Below are 19,912 nucleotides of genomic sequence, written 5' to 3'. Positions count from 1 at the left end.
ATTAAACCAATTCAATTAATTTAATTCCAATAAATATAATATTTTCTTCTTTATCACCTTTAGAATGATCATCATTAGCATGAAAGTTACACTCATGAAACTAATGTTGGCTTAAACACACAATTATTGCTTTGGGGCATGGGACTCTTACATTTTGCACATATCTCAGGGAGATAAGTAGCTCTCTTTTCAAATCTCTCTCTGAACAATAGCTATACAAACAACTTAGTAGATCAAGAAAGAATTGGGCTGATAATGCATATAGAAAACAGTTCAGTGACACTTTTTCACATTCAGTATTCCCCACTAATGGTGAGGAATATGGTGGCACATTGCAGTCAGTATGCCACAAGCCCAACTAAAGCCCAGATTTACTCCAAGAATTCTCAAGCTATTTTATATCTTTCAAGTCAATACTGTTGCTGACATCCCATCAACTAGACGATATATGCAGTATACTGATCCACATTCAATATGCTTTATTCATAATGAAAGGATTATATCAAGTCCCCATTACAATCCATCAAATCTAGATTTTACATTCCGCAACATGAGTAGATCATAAAGAGCAATCAGGCTGCTTAATGCTTGTGTGCCAGACAGGTTCTTATATCAGTTCTCTAGTTTCTGTATATTCAGCTGGGCAGAATATTTATTTGAATTTCTGTTTGGTTGCTCATAAAAGCAGCATTCAAGAAATTATAGGTAATAAATCTGTAAAGCAATCCTTTGATTGCATTAGTTTCATATATTGCTAGCTTTAAAAATATTCTGGAAAGTTATTGAATAATGATGCAAGATTTTAAAAAGTTATCTTCCCATTCCCATTTGTCCAACATTTAATCACACATACCCTTTTCTAATATTTTATAAGTATACTCAACTGTGAACAAAAAGCAGATTGTATACTACAACGATTAAATAAAACTAGAAACTTCATCTATGCCCCCTTTTTGATCTTATAATCAAAATGGTATCCTGGTGATTGGAATAAAGATCCATTTCTAATTTTCATTTCTCAACTTTTAATTACTAAAATTAAAACAAAACAAAACCGTATTTAAATATGTATAAATAGAGGGCAGACTATGTGCTTCAGTAGAGTCGGTCTTCCATAATTCTCAGTTAACATAGTCATTAACTGTAGGAATGCTGGGGTGGGAGGGTTGTAGCTAGAAATGTCAGATTTATCAAGTAATAAAAACTCTGGCAAAATACAATATGTCATTCATAAAATCCACAAGGACTTAAATATTTCTCAGCTCAAATTTCATTTAAAAATATATTTCAAAAATGAATACGTCAAGGCAAAGAATAATACATGATTCACACAAAATATGTAAAGGAAATAAAAATACAGAATTACTGCAGACTGAATATGGAAAGAACTATACATCTCTGATTGTTGTCCAACACATCTGGAAGGCACCTGGATATAAAAGGTTGGTAAAGGATTTCAAGGTTTTAAACTTTGTACATATAATTTCCAGTGCTAGCTTTAAAATGATATCACTGGAGCTCCTCCTTTATTCAAAAGTATATGTCACAAGTAACTTCCATACACTTTAAAACTAATAGCCTTCTGTAAATTCCATAGAGTTTGTGAATTATTATGCAGTCTCTTCTCAAATATGAAATATTTGTCTCTTTGGTTGGGAAGATAACATTTGGACTGAAAATCAGCTGTTGCCAGCTTTATTTATTCTTCCCGTTATACAAATTCAACAATGCAAGTCCCACAATGATGTAATTTTAGCTCACTCTTCTTAATTATAAATCCACTTTAATATAAAGCTTTTTTTTGTCTCTTATATCATTTAAACTCTATAAACTTTTAAACGATACAGCCTCAGCAACAAAATTTTGCTGTAACCCATGTTAGTGTTTCATTTGCTTTCACAGGATCAAGCAAGCTATTAAAGGGGACCAGAGGTATGATGCAAAGTTTGGACTGCAGGACTGCCCTTATCGCATCATAAATGTAGTTGCTTCTTGATACTGTAAATGAAGCACAGAGGATTGGCAGGGCCTCCTGAAGTCTGTGTTGAATGAAGCATGAAGAAAGCTCATGCTGTGAATAAGGAATCAAATACATGGACAATAACACCTGGCTGAATGAAACTGAACAGGATTAATTTTGGACTAAAACATTGCATGAAGCCACATTCTCAACCAAAAATGGTTTTAACTGGGTTTTTCTCTCTTCAGCTCTTATGGAAATAGTTGATGCCAAATAAATCAGAATATCCTGTTTACTTTGGGATACTATTTTAAAGTAAAAAAGCAGAGGTAGTGCACCTATAGTTCTTTGTATTTACAATGAGCAATTGAAATCATGAGATTTCTTTTTGATTATAGTATCCCATTTGATTCTGGAAGAATTCAGAACATTGTAGAACGTATTGGAAGTCATGAAATGAATATATAATACTTAGATTGCTATTATTTAAATGTATTTAATGCTGTAGAATCACTACAATATTATTTATATTCCACATTGCTCTACTATAATGTTATGTCATCAGAAAAAAATGTTTCTCATTAAAGTGATAGATACAATATTTTGGGGCAACTGGGAATTTTTTTAATTCATCAAAGCCATATAATTGGAACCATAGGGCAGTCACCTTCTTGTTTTTAAAAAAATCCTCCTATGGACTATATTTACTTTTAAACAGAAATTGGAATGTACTATACTATTCCACGGTTTGAACTAATTTGTGGGGAGGGGAGTCATTGATTATATGTCAGTTGATTCTGGTTTATCATTTTTATATTTTTAGTCAATTGCTTTGTAATTTGATTAATCCTTTTAATTACATTGCAGTCCCTTCATTTATTTAATTGAATAGATCCTTTAAGGCTTATTGTTTCTATTTTTAATGACTTGATACCACTTTGCATATAGTTCTAATAAATTCTAAATTGTTTTTCCTTTTCGATGAAGAAGTTCACAGGAACAACGAAGGGATTTTTTTAAAAAAAGGAATAGTTTTAATAGACAATTGGTTCTCTTGATGGCTGCAATGGAAAGTAGTGAGAGAATTTCACTTTTCTCATGTCATGCCAAGTGACTTGCTGGACTAGTATCTTAGCAGACATAGGAAAGTTGTTTGGTATAAAACATTATCATCTTAATGAGTGTGCAAACTATACATTTCCAGATGGAGTGGCATTGAGCCTTGGATTTGATATGTCAACAAATAACAGCTTACCACATGACAGTGTTAATGCTTCTCCTCGGCACAAAATATTTCTAGAGAGAAACAATTTTGATGGCAGGTACATAAGGTTTGTAACTTGGCAGAAAAAGTCTGCAGTGTCATTCTAACATACAGTTCTGTTATAAACAGGACAATTTACAAAAGCAAAGCCTTTGCACCACGTGCCTTTCTCCATTTACACAGTTTTATGGGTTTGAATATTGAATATATATGTTCACTTCTTTTCCGTCATATTCTCATCAATGCACTAAATAAATAATAATGAGTTTGAAAGAGCCATTCAATCATAAGCTTATAGGCTAACCTAAGCTGAAAGTTAGTTGGATTAGTTGTAATTTGATATATTCTGCAATGCAATCATAAGAACGACATTGTCATTCCTTACAGAGGTTCAGTAATAGCCCTCCACAAAATTATTATTTTTTTATTTTATTTTTTTATTTTATTTTATTTGTCATAACATTATATACAGGAACATATATTGAAAGGAAACAATAGGACAGGAATGGTAGGCACTTTTGTGCACTTATGCACGCCCCTTAGATTAAAATTAGATTAAAACACAAACATAGGGAAGGAATTTCCCCACCACAAGAATTTTGCATTTGAAAATGTGTTAGTATGCTGTGCATTTACTTGGATAAAAATGATAATATTTTCAGATCCACTTCTGCCTAATTCATTAATGTTTACTTGGAACTTCTTGCGTTATTGCCAGAGAATATCCTCTTCATTCAAAATGCAATATTATACTAATATGTAAAACAACAATTATGTTTTATGATGGCTTTTGAGAGGAAAAGGTAATTATTGTATCCCTAGAACAATTATAGTTAAAGTGGAAACTAATTAGTAGCTCTGTTTATTCTGAAAGAAAATACAATTTAAAAGGTTCTTTAAAAAAAAAAGAGTAGAAATAGTCATCATGTCTATGGGATGTGATAGCAATAACAATTCCATAAACTGAGATGGTATATCAGTGTAAGCCACTACTGTTTCTCAAACACATTGATACTCCAATTCCAGTGAATAATTTCCATAGAAAACACTGGTTATATTTTCTTTTATTTCGTTTTAAACCAATTGAAATGACAATCACTAGCTTACATGTCAAATTGCATAGGTAGAGGATTTGTTTGTCCTGAGAACACCATACAGTAAATTTTTATTGAGAATAGCTTCTATTCCTATAGAATTGACTATTTGTCAAAGAGTTACATGACAGGTATATGCATATATGTGTATACATTTTTGTTTATGTATCTCTCTCTGTGTTCATATGTATTGACTGGAATACAATTTTGAATTCAACAGAGCTTTGAGTGTAATGAATGATTTGTTTCAGAAAAAATGTATGTTTTTTATATCCAGCACTTATTTACGTATTTGTGGAAATTTTATGGTATGCATTTAGTATGTATGCACAAGTGCTTCTATCTCTGTCTATGTTGCTAATTTAGGGTGTTGTGGAAGGACAGTAAATAATTGTTTTATTTGCTAGTATTGTAACTTTTTTGGCCAGGGATGGAAAGAACCGTCAATGCTTTTTTCTTTCTTTCTTTCTTTCTTTTTTGCCTCATGTGCCAAAATAATTTGGCTGGAACATACTGAAAAGGGGATTGTTGGGACAGGCTTGGATATACACACACGTCTCTCGAGCTGACATTTTTGGACCCAATGAAAGCAATGAAAGCAACATTTTTAAAAAGTAAAGACTGGCACCAAAAAAAATCATCAACTTACTCTCTTGAATGTACCTGTACTATTTTACCTAACCTACTAGTTTTATCAAACATTCTGGGGCCTCTAGAAAGTTCCTTTGAATGTTGAAATTTTAGTGTTTACAATTTAGAGGTATAGATTGGAATATTTAATCTTGGTAAATTTAAGACATGTGGACTTCAACTCCCAGGATTCCCCAGCCAGCCATGGTATAGATCGATATAAAGACATATAGATCGATATAAAGACATAGAGGCAAATACTTTGAGGCAAATTCTAATATTAGTTTACTGAAATATTTGTAAGATAATAAAAACAGCAAACATTTTTATGTCCATTCTGTTTAGAAAACAGGATCCCGACTATTAGATCTATCTGGGCATTATCATGACATCAGCAGCAATGTCCCAATCCAGTTTGGGTTGCATTTTTAACATTGGTGCCAGAATGTGAAGAAATTGTATGTATATGAATATTCATTCTGCTCAATTAAATGCAGTATATTCAAATGTATTTGTTCAAATTCATACTTTCTTTTTTCACTATGGATGACCTTTTGGATGTTTTAAATCCATACACAACCTTTGCCTGTAGGTCACTATACAGGGCTTAAATTGAGATTCAGAAGCCACTATCACAGTTCTCCCCCATTTTTTCCCCTTGTTGATCTTAATTAGATTATAAACTTGAAGGCACATCCAATTTCTCTATATCTCTGCACAGCTCCTTGTTTGTTTCAAACCCTTGAGTTTGTAGAGAAAGCTTGTACTTTTTGAAATTGCCTTCCATTTCACAATTGCTCAAGCCATGGAGCTATAACCAGGCCACAAAAGCATTGGGAAGTTCATGTGCATGTGTGCATGTGTGCATATGTGAAAGCGTGTACAGATGCATTTGTGAAAGCAGCGCGTACACATGCACAAAACTATCTCCTGTCCCCCTCACAGCCACCACCATCTTTGCCAGTCCACCAAGCTGGAAAGGTTGGGGAATACTGAACTATAACAGCTTAGATGTTAAGAGCTGGCATTACCAACAGAAGAAAATTAATGTATTTCAGAACATGCTATAGTTTGCAAACAAAGTGATGGAAGCTTTTCAAAATGGCATATAATTTTAATCCGAACAATGGTTGGATATCAAAAATTTTATTATGGAAGTAAAAGAAAGCACCTAAACATTAGCTAAACATAAAGCCCAAAGGCTGCAGCAACTCTGGCACTAACAGAGTTGGCAGAGTTACTGTGCCAGAGTAGCTGGCAGACTAAGATTGATACTGATTCCCAGAGAGACAAATATGGTAGTCTTTTGCAGCAAAGTTAACAAAGAATCTTGTGGCCTCTTAATATCTTAACATAATTATTGTAGAATAAACTTCCTTTCGCAGATTACACAGATAAGGGTATAATAAACCATTCAGGTTAAAAAAAAGTAACAACATTGTAAATTTTTTTTTATCCTTCCTCATCATATATGGGTAGGCTAAAAGTATTGCAAAATAAGTAAATAACCAGCACAATTCCCTGTTACTGATATAAATTATACTATGACACAATATTCCATAATGTTATTTAGGAAGTGTATTAAATCTGCACATGGTATTTGTGCAGGCTAAGCTTCCAGATTGCAGCCACTGATCGAGTTTGGACCTCTTTTCCAAAATCGACTTTTTCAAATACAAAACTCTAGGGTCTTGCTAGACTGCTGAGTGAACCTCCTACAGAGGGAATGGCTCTATAAACTTTAGGAACTCATTTATTATGTTACTCGATCAGACACTGCGTTTATTCACACAGTACTTCTATAAAGCTGAGCTTTCATTAGAGCCATTGGGAGGCCCAAGTCTTTTTCTCTTAACTTGAGAAGGTGAAGCTCAAACAGATAATTAAACCAAGCAACAATGAGGAGGCTTGCCGAGTAAGCAGTAGTGTGAAAACAGTTACTCCTCACAAAAGAGGGGAAATTAGCTGGCTAGATAAAAGAGGAAGTGCCAGACTGGAAGACTGAAACACAGAAAGGAGGACTGCCAGCCTAAGCAGATAGCTCTGATGCATCATTAATGCCATTTTTTTAACACCTAAACTCCACAGCTGTCCTAATCCAAATGCATTTCAAACACCACCCATTATGCCACACTGAAACGTATTGGCCTTAAACTTCCCATGTTCCTCCTTTTAATCGTTGTCAAAAAATTGCCAACAGCGAAATGTCATAAGCATCTTTGTTCACTACAGCAGGGCAAACAGAACTTCTGAAAGAGAGAAATTCACTATCTTTGTTATAACAAAACATATCGGGGATTTTTTTTTCTCCTACTGAAGACTAATCTCTCCAGAAACAGAAAGTTAGGTTTGATTCTGTTGTTTTCATACAGAACAGATTTAATTTATTGTGTGTATTCCTTTTCTAAACTACTTTATCTAGAACGGTGTTCCCTGAAGCAGGCTTCCCCCCACCCTCTTTTTTGGCAGAGGTTCAGGTGCATGCAGTGCCAAAAGAAATAGAATAAACAAACACTGCTTAATGCAGCTGGCTAGGTAATTTACATATTACTGCACACCAAACATGGAGACCTGAATATGGATTAGAGCTCCTGTTATGACACAAATGTTATATAGATAAAAAAATGAAAATTCTAGCTACCCCTCAATTTACCGTTCTCAAGAGTGACATTTTTCTGTGCAATATATGTAGAAACATGTATGTGCATTTTAGGAATACATTAACATCCACAAAAGAAAATTATTGGGCAGAAAAATATATATGAGAAAATTGATACCCTGGGTGTTTCTTCATAGCCTTATACAGGAATTTACCTGCAATACCTGTAGGATTAAACCGGGAGCCAAAGAGAAGCTTCTCATCAGCCCAGCTATTTTGTAGTTATTTGTTAATTTTGTGGCAAGATCTAAAAACAAGCCTACATCATTGAGGATATTTATTAAGCACTCTTAAAGCTCTTGAATGTCTGCTCATACTCATTGGCATTGGAAATGTTGTAACATGCAGTCTTAAGTTACCTAGAGAATGTCAGAATGAAATTAGTTAATAAAAAAATTAAGTACCACTTATTTATTAATTTATTTTAATTTATGCTTCAGTGTATTGTGAATTAATAAAAGCATTGAGCAAAATACAAAACAAGTAAGACATCTGTCTTGATAGCATTTTGTATCAGGAACGGACATATTTATTTATTTACTTAATCAAATTTGAGATCAAATATATGGCTCAGGGACTATTATATGGCCTGTATAATCCAGTACATAGCTGCAAATCAGTTTAATTAATTCAATGAGAAAAACCTTTTAGTAAATGTTCTCTAGAAGTTCAAGGCAGCTTAGCGAATGTCTGTGTGAATGTTTATGTAAGTGTTTGTGTGTTTTTTCATTTTATTCCTTCCTTAACAACCCTGTAAGGTAGGTTATATTGAGAGACATTGACTGATCCCAAAAAATCCAGTATTTCTGTAAGGTTTGATGACTCATATCTAAAAAGAACATCTATAGAATAAACCATATGTGATAAAACTGCAATTAAAGACATTGTGAATATAAGCCGAATAAATGTGTGTCTCAAGAAGATGGATACTTCAGAATGCCATGATGTACATCTTTGACCTGATCCAGAAAGGGTGTTTTTCTGTTCATAATGCACCTAACACCAGGACAAGAAAATACACACATATATGCAGTCCTCCAACTATGAGACTCATTAGAGGATTGCATGTGTGCATGTGTACATTCTCAGGGGGAGCAAATACTACTGACAGAGATGATCGCTTACCAGGCAAGGAGAAAAGGGATTGAGTTCCAAAGTCCTTGTACTATAGTTTGATTCTCAGACAACTATGATAATGAGCAGTCTACAGTAACAGCAGAGGATATTCTGCTCTCTCCTGCAATAACATTTGAGTTCCTAACAATTCAGATTATGTGATTCTTCCAAAATATTTTTTACTCCAGTCTGCACAATTAGTGCAACAGTAGTCAGGTTAAGGGGGACACAGTGGCTCAGTGGTTAAGATGCTGATCTTGTCGATCAAAAGGTCGGCAGTTCAGCGGTTTGAATCCATAGCGCTGCGTAATCGGGTGAGCTCCCATTACTTGTCCCAGCTTCTGCCTAGCAGTTTGAAAGCACATAAAAATGCAAGTAGACAAAATAAGGACCACCTTTGGTGGGAAGGAAACAGCGTTCTGTGTGCCTTTGGCATTTAGTCATGCCGGCCACATGACCACAGAGACGTCTTTGGACAGCGCTGGCTCTTCGGCTTTGAAACGGAGATGAACACTGCCCCCCTAGAGTTGGGAACGACTAGCACATATGTGCGAGGGAAACCTTTATCTTTACCTTTAGTCAGGTTAAACTCTTTTTTATTTTTATTTTTATTTTTATTTTTTTATATTTATATCCCGCCCTTCTCCGAAGACTCAGGGCGGCTTACACTATGTCAAGCAATAGTCTTCATCCATTTGTATATTATATACAACTTATTGCCCCCCAACAATCTGGGTCCTCATTTTACCTACCTTATAAAGGATGGAAGGCTGAGTCAACCTTGGGCCTGGTGGGACTTGAACCTGCAATATTGCAAGCAGTTGCTGTTAATAATAGGCTGCAGTGGAGATTATTTGTAGACAACACTCACTGCATGTTTTTTGTTCTAAGTTTTACATGAGTTTACAAAAACTTTTTCCAAAGTTCTATACTTTTTCTTTATCCATTAGTTTCTTCTGTTCAAAATAATTACCTAATTTGCCATTAAGTCATTTAATTAGGGATTGTCCATACTAAGTGACAACTTATACAAATAACAAAATGATGTCTCTTCCATTTGTCTCATCTCCCCCCCCCAAAAGTATGTAATGACCATCAGTCCACTTATTTGTTTTGCTTTTTCTTAAGGGGAAAAGGAAAGAACAGGGACACCATTAGGATCAACTTTACCAAGGCGTGTTTTCTTTTCCCAAAAAGCACAAAGGGAGAAGTGGATGAGGATATCGGCTTAGCGGCAATGCATCATTTTAACACATTTTGTTTTCTAGGTTTGCTTTTCATTCATTATAAAGAATCTGGGATTTTTCCCAACGTCTCTTAAATGGCACTTTCAGCAGCCTCTTTGACTCCTAAGAATAAGCAACTAAGAGAAAAGGCTTCTGGAAAGAAAATGCTTGGTAGTTGTTTTTTTTTAAAATAAGCTGTCTCACTACTGCAGATTTTTCCAAGTTCTTACAACTCTAATTAAAATGTGGTAATTGGTTATGTTACCTCAATTACCATGATGCATGGACACTGATGCAGAGCGACACCAATTGAATCCCTTGGGTGTTATACCCTAAGGCCATCCCATTTATTGTGGCCTTATTATTTTCAATTATGTGGCTGGATGTACAGCATACTTTCAAAGCCAACGCACATGGGAATTGTGCTGGACACACAGAACAGTGTACTTACAGAAATGTTCGGCGGTAGATAAAAATTTGCATGATGGAATGGAAGTGCTTCTCAAAACCACATGAATAATACGAGTCAGGAATATTATACAGAATCACTAACAGGCTATCAGGCTATTCCAAACTGATAACGCTGCTTCAGAATTTCTGTGTCTCTGTTGGGAATTAGTAACTTGTAGATTGCAACAGGAAAAAAAAAACCAAGCAGGTTTTATCTGATATAAATTTGAAGTCTAGGTCACTGAAATCAAAGAATAGGAAAGGACAAAAATCTTTTCAAAAGTCCACTAGAGTTGCTTACTTTGTAGGGTTCCCCCCCCTTCTTAATTCTTTCTCAGATTTATGTTGGGAGTGAGTGGTTAAATAAATAAAATGTGTTTTTATATTTTAAAATATATTTAAGGAGCAATCTTATGCAAACTCAGTCAGAAGTGGACTGTATTTATCTATTGCATTATGCCTTGTTCGTTTAACCATGGTTTATGAAACAAACAACAATTGCTGGCTTCACAAAACATTAAGCCACAGATCATTCCATGCATTTATTCACACAATAGCAGGATGCACTAAACATGTTAAATGAAAACCAATCATTTTGGATTAGTAAAATATGTGTACCAAGCCCACATGGTTTGCTGCCTGGAAAGTAGGGACAGGAATATGATAGTGTATAAAGGATGCCTCTAGAAAGAATGGAGTTAGTGCAAGATCTGACCAGTGAATGGGTAGCTTAAACGCAAGGGTGAATATCTCACACTGTCTATTTTTTTTTCCTGAATAGGAGACAAAAGAAGCATCAAAGCAACCTCTGGTTAAGCCTTCTATGTTTTCATTTTCTTCAGGAAATGAAAAAAAAAAGAGATAGCATATAAGGGTCTAATGAATAAACTGGCCTTCAGAAAAAAGATGAAGAAGAAGGCAAGAAAAATATGTGTGAGGGCTTCTTGTTCAATTGACATTTTCTTTTCAAAGTCGAGTATAAAAATACAAAATTGTTCATATTTACAAGTGTTTATTAGGATCAGTTTAAACATTTCCAAGTTTCAGCTAGGAAAACATTAGCTTCCAGTTCCTTCAATTAAAGGAATATTAAAATGTCAATTGATGTGGTATTAAAAAGTTTTCATCAGAATATAAAATACTGTATGGAACAGCTATAAAATACAGACAAGTACACAGACATACATATGCAAACACAGAATTAAAACAGAATAGTTTATTCTAAGAAAAAGATTCCCTGAATTACTTCATAGCCGGTTTCCGGCCCGGTTACAGCACTGAGACGGCTTTGGTCGCGTTGGTGGATGATCACTGGAGGGCCAGGGATAGGGGTTGTTCCTCTGCCCTGGTCCTATTAGACCTCTCAGCGGCTTTCGATACCATCGACCATGGTATCCTGCTGCACCGGTTGGGGGGATTGGGAGTGGGAGGCACCGTTTATCGGTGGTTCTCCTCCTATCTCTCCGATCGGTCGCAGACGGTGTTGACAGGGGGGCAGAGGTCGGCTCCGAGGCGCCTCACTTGTGGGGTGCCGCAGGGGTCGATCCTCTCGCCCCTTCTGTTCAACATCTATATGAAGCCGCTGGGTGAGATCATCAGTGGCTTCGGTGTGAGGTACCAGCTGTACGCTGATGACACCCAGCTGTACTTTTCCACACCGGGCCACCCCAACGGTTATCAAGTGCTGTCCCGGTGTTTGGAAGCCGACGGGTCTGGATGGGGAGAAACAGGCTCAAGCTCAATCCTCCAAGACAGAGTGGCTGTGGATGCGGCATCCCGGTACAGTCAGCTGAGTCCATGGCTGATTGTTGGGGGCGAGTCATTGGCCCCGATGGAGAGGGTGCGCAACTTGGGCGTCCTCCTGGATGAACGGCTGTCTTTTGAAGATCATTTGACGGCCGTCTCCAGGAGAGCTTTTTACCAGGTTCGCCTGGTGCGCCAGTTGCGCCCCTTTCTAGACCGGGATGCCCTATGCACGGTCACCACGCCTCGTGACGCCTCGCCTGGATTACTGCAATGCTCTCTACATGGGGCTCCCTTGAAGGGCAGCCGGAGACTGCAGTTAGTTCAGAAAGCGGCTGCGCGGGTTATAGAGGGAGCCCCTTGTGGCTCCCGTATGACACCTATCCTGCGCAGACTGCACTGGCTACCTGTGGCCTTCCAGGTGCGCTTCAAGGTTTTGGTAACCACCTTTAAAGCGCTCCATGGCATAGGGCCGGGTTACTTACGGGACCGCCTACTGCTACCGAATACCTCTCACCGACCCGTGCGCTCTCACAGAGAGGGACTCCTCAGGGTGCCGTCAGCTAGGCAGTGTCGTCTGGCGGCGCCCAGGGGGAGGGCCTTCTCTGTGGGGGCCCCCACCCTCTGGAACGAACTCCCCCCAGGACTCCGTCAACTTCCGGACCTCCGAACCTTCCGTCGTGAGCTTAAAACATATTTATTCATCTGCGCAGGACTGGACTAGATTTTAAATTTATAGTGGTTTTAATTGGTTTTAATATTTATACTATTTTTAATAATTTGGCTTTTAGAATAAGTTTTTTAATGGTTATCTTAATTTGTACATATATGTTTTTTACTTGCCTGTGAACCGCCCTGAGTCCTCCAGGAGATAGGGCAGTATACAAATACGATTAATAAATAAATAAATAAATAAATAAATAAATAAATAAATAAATAAATACTATCCAAAATTTAGAGTATTTTGTTCAAAATGCTATTTTTCATAGATGCTGAATGTAACTCCCAGAATGGTCAGGATGGCTTAGAATTCAGGGAGTTTTAATTCAGCACAATGGAATGGCTTCCTCAGAGGAAGAGAAGGTTAGAAATCCTTATGAATCACACATACAAGTAACTTATTTCAGAACCATTAGAGAAGGAAAGTGAGTTTGCAACCAAAGGGAAGAATAGTGGATTAGCAATTAGGCAACTGGGTGGATTGAATTAATTTAGTGTTGCTTATTCATTTTATCTTCTTTGGGCCTGGTAATCCATGCTGTTCTTAGATCCAAAGTGAAATAAACTAAAGGGATTTTGTTATTGTTGTTATTGTTCATACAGATGTTTTGAACATTGAGAAATTGGCATGCACCATTACAAAAATGACAATCATGATGTGTGTGTATGTTTGTGTGTGTGTGTGTGCATGTGGGGGGGGGTGTATTATCTTTAAAACAGTTGCACATTCTAAAGAGGGGAAAAGAAGGATCATTAATGCAAATTTGGGAAAGTTAAACTAAAATATAAAGTCCTTCTTTCTAGAAAATATGAAAACACTGGTTGTGTTAAGCAAATTCAGGATTCACAGGGAAAAGCAAATAACAATTGCTTAACATATCTTTTGATCACCCGGTGTTTTTCATCCAAAAAAGGAATTTTAGACAGCTAGCTAATAATCCCAACCTGTAGTTCCTTTACTTAATCTTTCCTCCTTTGGGAGCAGGGAAGGAGGAGAAGAAGAAAGATGTAATACTGAAATTAAACAGAGAAATTAAACACTCGATTAAATCTTTGAGCAGTAATAATAGAATGCCAGTAGATACCATTAGTAAAAAAAAAATGGACAAAGAAAAATGTTAGAACAGCACTTTAAAGAAAAGATGGAAATAGCTCCTGACCTTCCATATTGCATGATGTAATGATCCAAGTAATCTTTTTCCATATCAGTGACTCTTAATAATATCAAGTGAGATGCAAACACATCCGCTTTGTTTTATATATTACAGTATATTTTGGACAACCTCAATTAAAACACACATACACACACAGTTTCCCAGGGAAACTATTCATTTGCCAAGACTGGCACAACATCAAGCTCAAGGAAATAGACAAGGCAGAGAAAGCAATTTTGGGATCAACCCAAGAAATGACTACACAGGAACTGAATGAAAGGAAATGCTGTAAAATGCCAGCTTGGAATTGGGAGACAGCGAATGCAGCAGAAGCTAACGAAATTCAATTCCAACCAGAACATTTGGATTCTAAGAACTCTTTCATCACTGGAAAAATACTTACATACGAAGGCCCACATTTTTATATGGTGCATATGTTTGCAGCTACAAGTCTCCACAAAACAAAAATATCGTCTGCGCTCCAAATCAAACCTAGAAAGAATTTTTAATAGCTGCCATATCTTGGCAGGAAACAAGCTGTGTTCCCTACTAGTAAAAGATAATTCAGTCCAACAAACAAGGCCAGGTTTTCCCAGGCAAAGTGGGAACAAAGCAATGTGGAGCTTGTGAAGTTCTGTCCAGTCCTGAGACAAAGAAAACACAGTGCTTGTACACTCATTCTACCTCACCTCCCCATCGATTCCTATCCAAATAAAGTCACAAGACTACTTCGCTCCTGCTGCAGAAGCAGCATTCACCTTTAATTAACACATATCCACTTATTTAGAGGTACTGCAGTATCTCCAAGCAGTTGCCTGCCTGGAAAAGAGAAAACTGGTTCCCATCAGCAGCACTCTTGTGTGTTTAGCAGCCCACCAGGTTTTCCCATGGCTGCTCCTTGCCTCTGCTTGAGGCAGAAGACAACAGGGCCTTCTAGAAGGTGAAATTGAAATGGAAACACAATGCAAAAGAACAGTTCACTGTCGGTTGCAGGTATTTTAAGTGAAACAAAACAAACAAAAAACAACAACCAAACACCCTCTCTGCTCCCAGTCATATGTTGTATATTCACCAGCTGCACTGTATGAGAACATAGGGAGTGAGACAGAAACGGTTTGCTGCAGGGTTAGCTGGAGTTGCCATACCACCAGTGTGCTGTTCATGCAAAATCAATTGACTGTTGGGGGCAAAGGTGAATTCTGCAAAGACAGCAACCATACTGTATGTCTGCTTCTTCAGAAAGCACTTCTTCCACAGTGCATAATTAACCTGTGGAATTCACTGCCACCAGTGAATTAGCTTTAAATTTTAAAGGTAATTTTAAAAGATTTAAATAGCGATTGAATATATTTATGGTCTATCAATGGCTCGAAGACATCTGGCTTCCAAATTAATGGCAGGAGAACAGAGATGGTTGAGGCTAGAAAAGCATCTCATTGCCTACTCTAAGAAACAAAATGCTGGACAAAGATGGATCTTGGCCTGATCCAGCAGAACCATTCTTAAGTTTACTCTTGATTTTACAAATGTTTTGAGTTGCCTTAGGAATACTGGTGAACAACCTGGAAATTATTAAACCAAATAGACCCTGTCAATCAATGGCCAAAATCCAAGAAAATGAAGGGCAATATTATGGTAATATTTGCCAAGGATGATATGACTGTTCTGTAGTACAGTGGGTTGAAACAGATTAGATATAATTCTAATACAGGTAACACTTGATTTATGACAACAGTTGGGCCCGTAATTTCAGTCGTAAGTTGTGGTCATAATATGAAGTGTCACATGACAACATTTGAAGGTACAACTGGTTTTTTTTTGTTACAACGGTCATTAAGCAAATATCTGGTTGTAAACCAAATGCATTTTCTTCAAGGCCTCTGGTGGCTCAGACTGCTAAGACAGTCTGTTATTAACACAGCTGCTTGCAATTACTGCAGGTTCAAGTCCCACCAGGCCCAAGGTTGACTCAGCCTTCCATCCTTTATAAGGTAGGTAAAATGAGGACCAAATTGTTGGGGGCAATAAATTGACTTTGTATATAATATACAAATGGACGAAGACTATTGCTTAACATAGTGTAAGCCGCCCTGAGTCTTCGGAGAAGGGCGGGCTATAAATGCAAATTTAAAAAAAAGGATGTTTTTGCTGGAAACTGGAGGCAAATGCCAGAAATCGGCAAAAAAGTCACAAACCACGATTATCTGACTGTGGGATGCTGCAAATGGAGGTAAAAGTGATCAGATTGCCAAGTGCCCAAAATGTGATCGTATCTGATCGTATCAGTCATTGCTTAACAAGCAAGAACTATCTCTATAATAATTCAAGCTCAAACACAACATTTATGGCCTCACATTTTCTTTACGCTGTGATTTTATTAGTGATGAACTTGGCGATAGTGCTACAGAGGAAGAAAAAACATGAAGTATTTAGATATGAACTAGCGGTCACTGGCAGGTAAATGATACATACCTAAAACTGCAACACTTCATGAACTGCAAAAACCAGTTCCATAGACTTGCACAATATCATAATGTCCCTGCCCCATTCCCTATCACAACACTAACTGAAAATTATCCTTAAAAAGGCAATCCCAAATGCTAACAGAATGTCTACATCCGGTTTTTGGGGTGGGGAAAAAAGGAAAAAAGTTTGGACTGAATCTTAAGAAGGACTGATGTTATTTATCTACCATTAGTTTTTGTTCTCCAGAAATCATTTCATTCAGTACAAACATTACACAATGTAAAATAAAGAATTGTATTCTTTAAAATAATTTCTGCCCAACCCATTAATGCAGAGGTCTTCACACTTGGCAGCTTTAAGACTTGTGGACTTCCACTCCCAGAATTCTCCAGCCAGCTATGTTGAAGACCTCTGCATTAATGGGTTGATTCCATCCATGTGGAGATTAAGATGTCAATTATAAGGAAAAAAAATCCCAAAAGCAAATTATTGGGCTCCTATTATACCTGGCTATAGCATAATTAAAAAAAAAAAAGTTGAGACAATGGAACAGCAAGTCTAATGGGAATGGATGGGAAGGAAAGGGGGTGGGGTAAGTCAGACAGGTATCACTTACTGGATGCTTTGCCAATTTCTTCTGCAATCTAGTTTGCCACTGGACTGCTTGCATGATGATAGCTTCCCACCTTCTTTCAAGATTTACAATTATCAGCTGCATCGACTGATGGTCCGCATTCAGATTACAGGTATCCTGATCATCAAGGAGGTGTTGGCACAAACGTAACACTGAGCCTACCCCTCGACGCCTCTGCTTGATTTCACAGCACAGAGACTGTGGACAGAAGAAGGGTCAATGTCAATATACCGTTATTGATTTTAATGGATTTTATGGTCATCTTTTATGTTTTGCATTTTGTTTTGGTTGTTGTTAAGCCAACCTGAGTTCCTGTATAAATAGAAAAGTGGGGTATAAAGCAAACGTATATGTTACATGTATAGCCACTATAACAGGTAGTCCTCGACTTACAACAGTTCATTGAGTGATCGTTCAAAGTTACAACGGCACTGAAAAATGCGACCTATGACCCTTTTTTAATCACTTATGACCACTGCGACATCCTCACGATCACTTGATAAAAATTCAAATACTTGGCAATTGACTCATATTTATGATGGTTGCTGTGTCCTATGGGTCAGGTGATCATTTTTCATGACCTTCTAACAAGCAAAGTCAATGGGGAAGCCAGATTCACTTAACAACCATGTTAACTAGCTTGACAATCGCAGTGATTCATTTAACAACCGTGGCAGGAAAAGTCGTAAAATGGGGCAAAACTCATTTAACAAATGTCTCGCTTAGCAACAGAAATTTGGGGTTCAATTTTGGTTATAAGTTGAGGACTACCTGCATATTGTACATATACATCGCAAGAATTATTTGTAGATTGCAGCAGCTCTTGAGTGAACAACAATCAGATCAAAATGCAAATGCGTTCCTGTAAAGCTGGATAGCTAATTTTGAAAATAATATATCAGTGATGTGTCTCTTATTTTTTTTCAAACTTTTTAGAAGTCATGTTGCTGATGCCATAGACTTAAGTTGTTTATATTCACTGAGATAATTTTTAAAAAAAGATTATTCCCTAATTAATTTATGAAAGCTCCAAAGGAAGATTTTTTTTTTTTCAGGGCAACAGCTTACATCAGGAATATATTTGTAAACAGAATGATGAAGCCAACTTTGAATTGATCTTACTCTACTTCATAAGTTTTGGAAATAGATTATTGGTAAAGAGACTACATTTTATAGGAGGATCCCTCCATGATATATATGGGAAAAAATGGATCAAAGAAGAGGGAGAGAAATATGTTACCATATTGACCTCTAGTTAGGATTTACTACATGGAAAATCTACATGATAATATAATCAATGTCCTGACATGTGGCTCTTGCTGAGTATGGTGGCTAGTGGTCTGCAGCCCAATTATACACAAGGCCACTTCCTTCCAATAGACTCTGTCCATCCATCCACTCTGTGCCTGCAGAAGAGTACCTGCTGAGGCATGATAGAAATTCAAAGACAAGTGCTTTGTGCTTTCTGCAGAAGCTTCCCCTTTGTAGAATGCCCCACCACCAGAAATAAGATCTGTATTCCTCAGTCTTGATTTTTAGCAAGCTGTTAAAAGCTTGGCTTTTCCAGGTATCTTCAGGATGATGGAGTTAAGTTTGAATCTAATCATAACATGTATAAGGGCACTACCAGTACTGATGCAATGTACTGATTGTTTGACAGATATTTATACTATCTAGAGATATTCACACCACAAGTATTGATATTTTTGATTATATTATTTTATTTATTACTGATTTTCTGCTCTAAGCTACTTAGAGTTTAAAGGAGTGAAGCAGCATAAGGGCCTTGAAATACACATATATGAGTGGCCATTAGAGAGCTGGCTAGCATACAAGTTTGATAAATAAATAATGCTGTATGAATTACTTTACATTGCTGGTTATAATCTTATGTCTAGATTTGGCTATTATAATTTGACCTATGTGGGGCTCCCCTTAGTTCTAATCCTACATTTAGTATAGAACCTCAAAGAACATATTTATCCCTTTGTAAAAAGCATTACAGTGGGCAATATTTAGGTAAAAACCAAAGAGCTTTAAAATTCTGTGTGGCTTGGGTCCATAAAACACCCCCCTACCAATTCAGTCTTTGCGATCATCTGAAAAGATTTGTCTACAATTGCCATGGCATATCTCATAGCATCTTATTATAAAGTTTTTTGTCTGAGGCAGCTCCACTTTGTAATGATAAACTGGTAGCCTAATCTTTTTATTTTCCTTTTTTTAAAAAAGCCATGCAAAGAACCTGCTGAAAGAGCTTTTTAAATGGTGATTTTAATTGTTTTAATATTTCAGGTATTTTGATTTTATCTCTTATTGTAAACTGCAGAGAGATTCACTGGGCAGTTGGTATGATAACCTCACAATGACTATGTATTGGAGACTCATTCTATCATTTTGGAATCCAGAAATTGAAGCTATATTTAAATAATTTTCTCAGATATAAATCTACCACCATCAAAGACCTTTAAGCAGAGCTTTCCAAGTAGATAGGTACAGAAGTTCTGATTCTGTATATTGGACTTCACACAAACCACAACAATCTTAAATATTTGTACTCTTCAGAAAATCACTTCCATATTCAGTTACTAACTATCAGCAGAAGCTTCACAGACTCAACAGAGCTGGATAATATCTTTTTATTACAAAAGACTATAAATGCAGATCTGCCTGTGACAAAATCCAGGACTTGATATCAAACAGATATATATATATGTGTATATACATCAATTTAACAACCCATTAAAGGGGATAGGATGTCCATTAAATCTGAATGACCATAAATTATGGTTATGC

The 19,912-nt window shown here is 36.7% G+C and overlaps 1 protein-coding gene across 1 annotated transcript in view; it reads right to left on the bottom strand.

The window, feature by feature from the left end:
- The window catches only part of AKAP6 (A-kinase anchoring protein 6), a 233,943-nt gene that overhangs the window by 12,607 nt on the left and 201,424 nt on the right, over positions 1–19,912 (bottom strand). The window contains exon 11 of the mRNA XM_058162337.1: positions 17,099–17,314. Coding sequence (XP_058018320.1) covers positions 17,099–17,314 — 216 coding nt within the window. The remainder of the gene's footprint in view (positions 1–17,098; positions 17,315–19,912) is intronic.

The sequence above is a fragment of the Ahaetulla prasina genome, chromosome 1 (assembly GCF_028640845.1).
Source record: "Ahaetulla prasina isolate Xishuangbanna chromosome 1, ASM2864084v1, whole genome shotgun sequence".
In the NCBI taxonomy this organism is placed as follows: Eukaryota; Metazoa; Chordata; class Lepidosauria; order Squamata; family Colubridae; genus Ahaetulla; species Ahaetulla prasina.
This window is presented reverse-complemented; position numbering and strand designations above follow the sequence as displayed.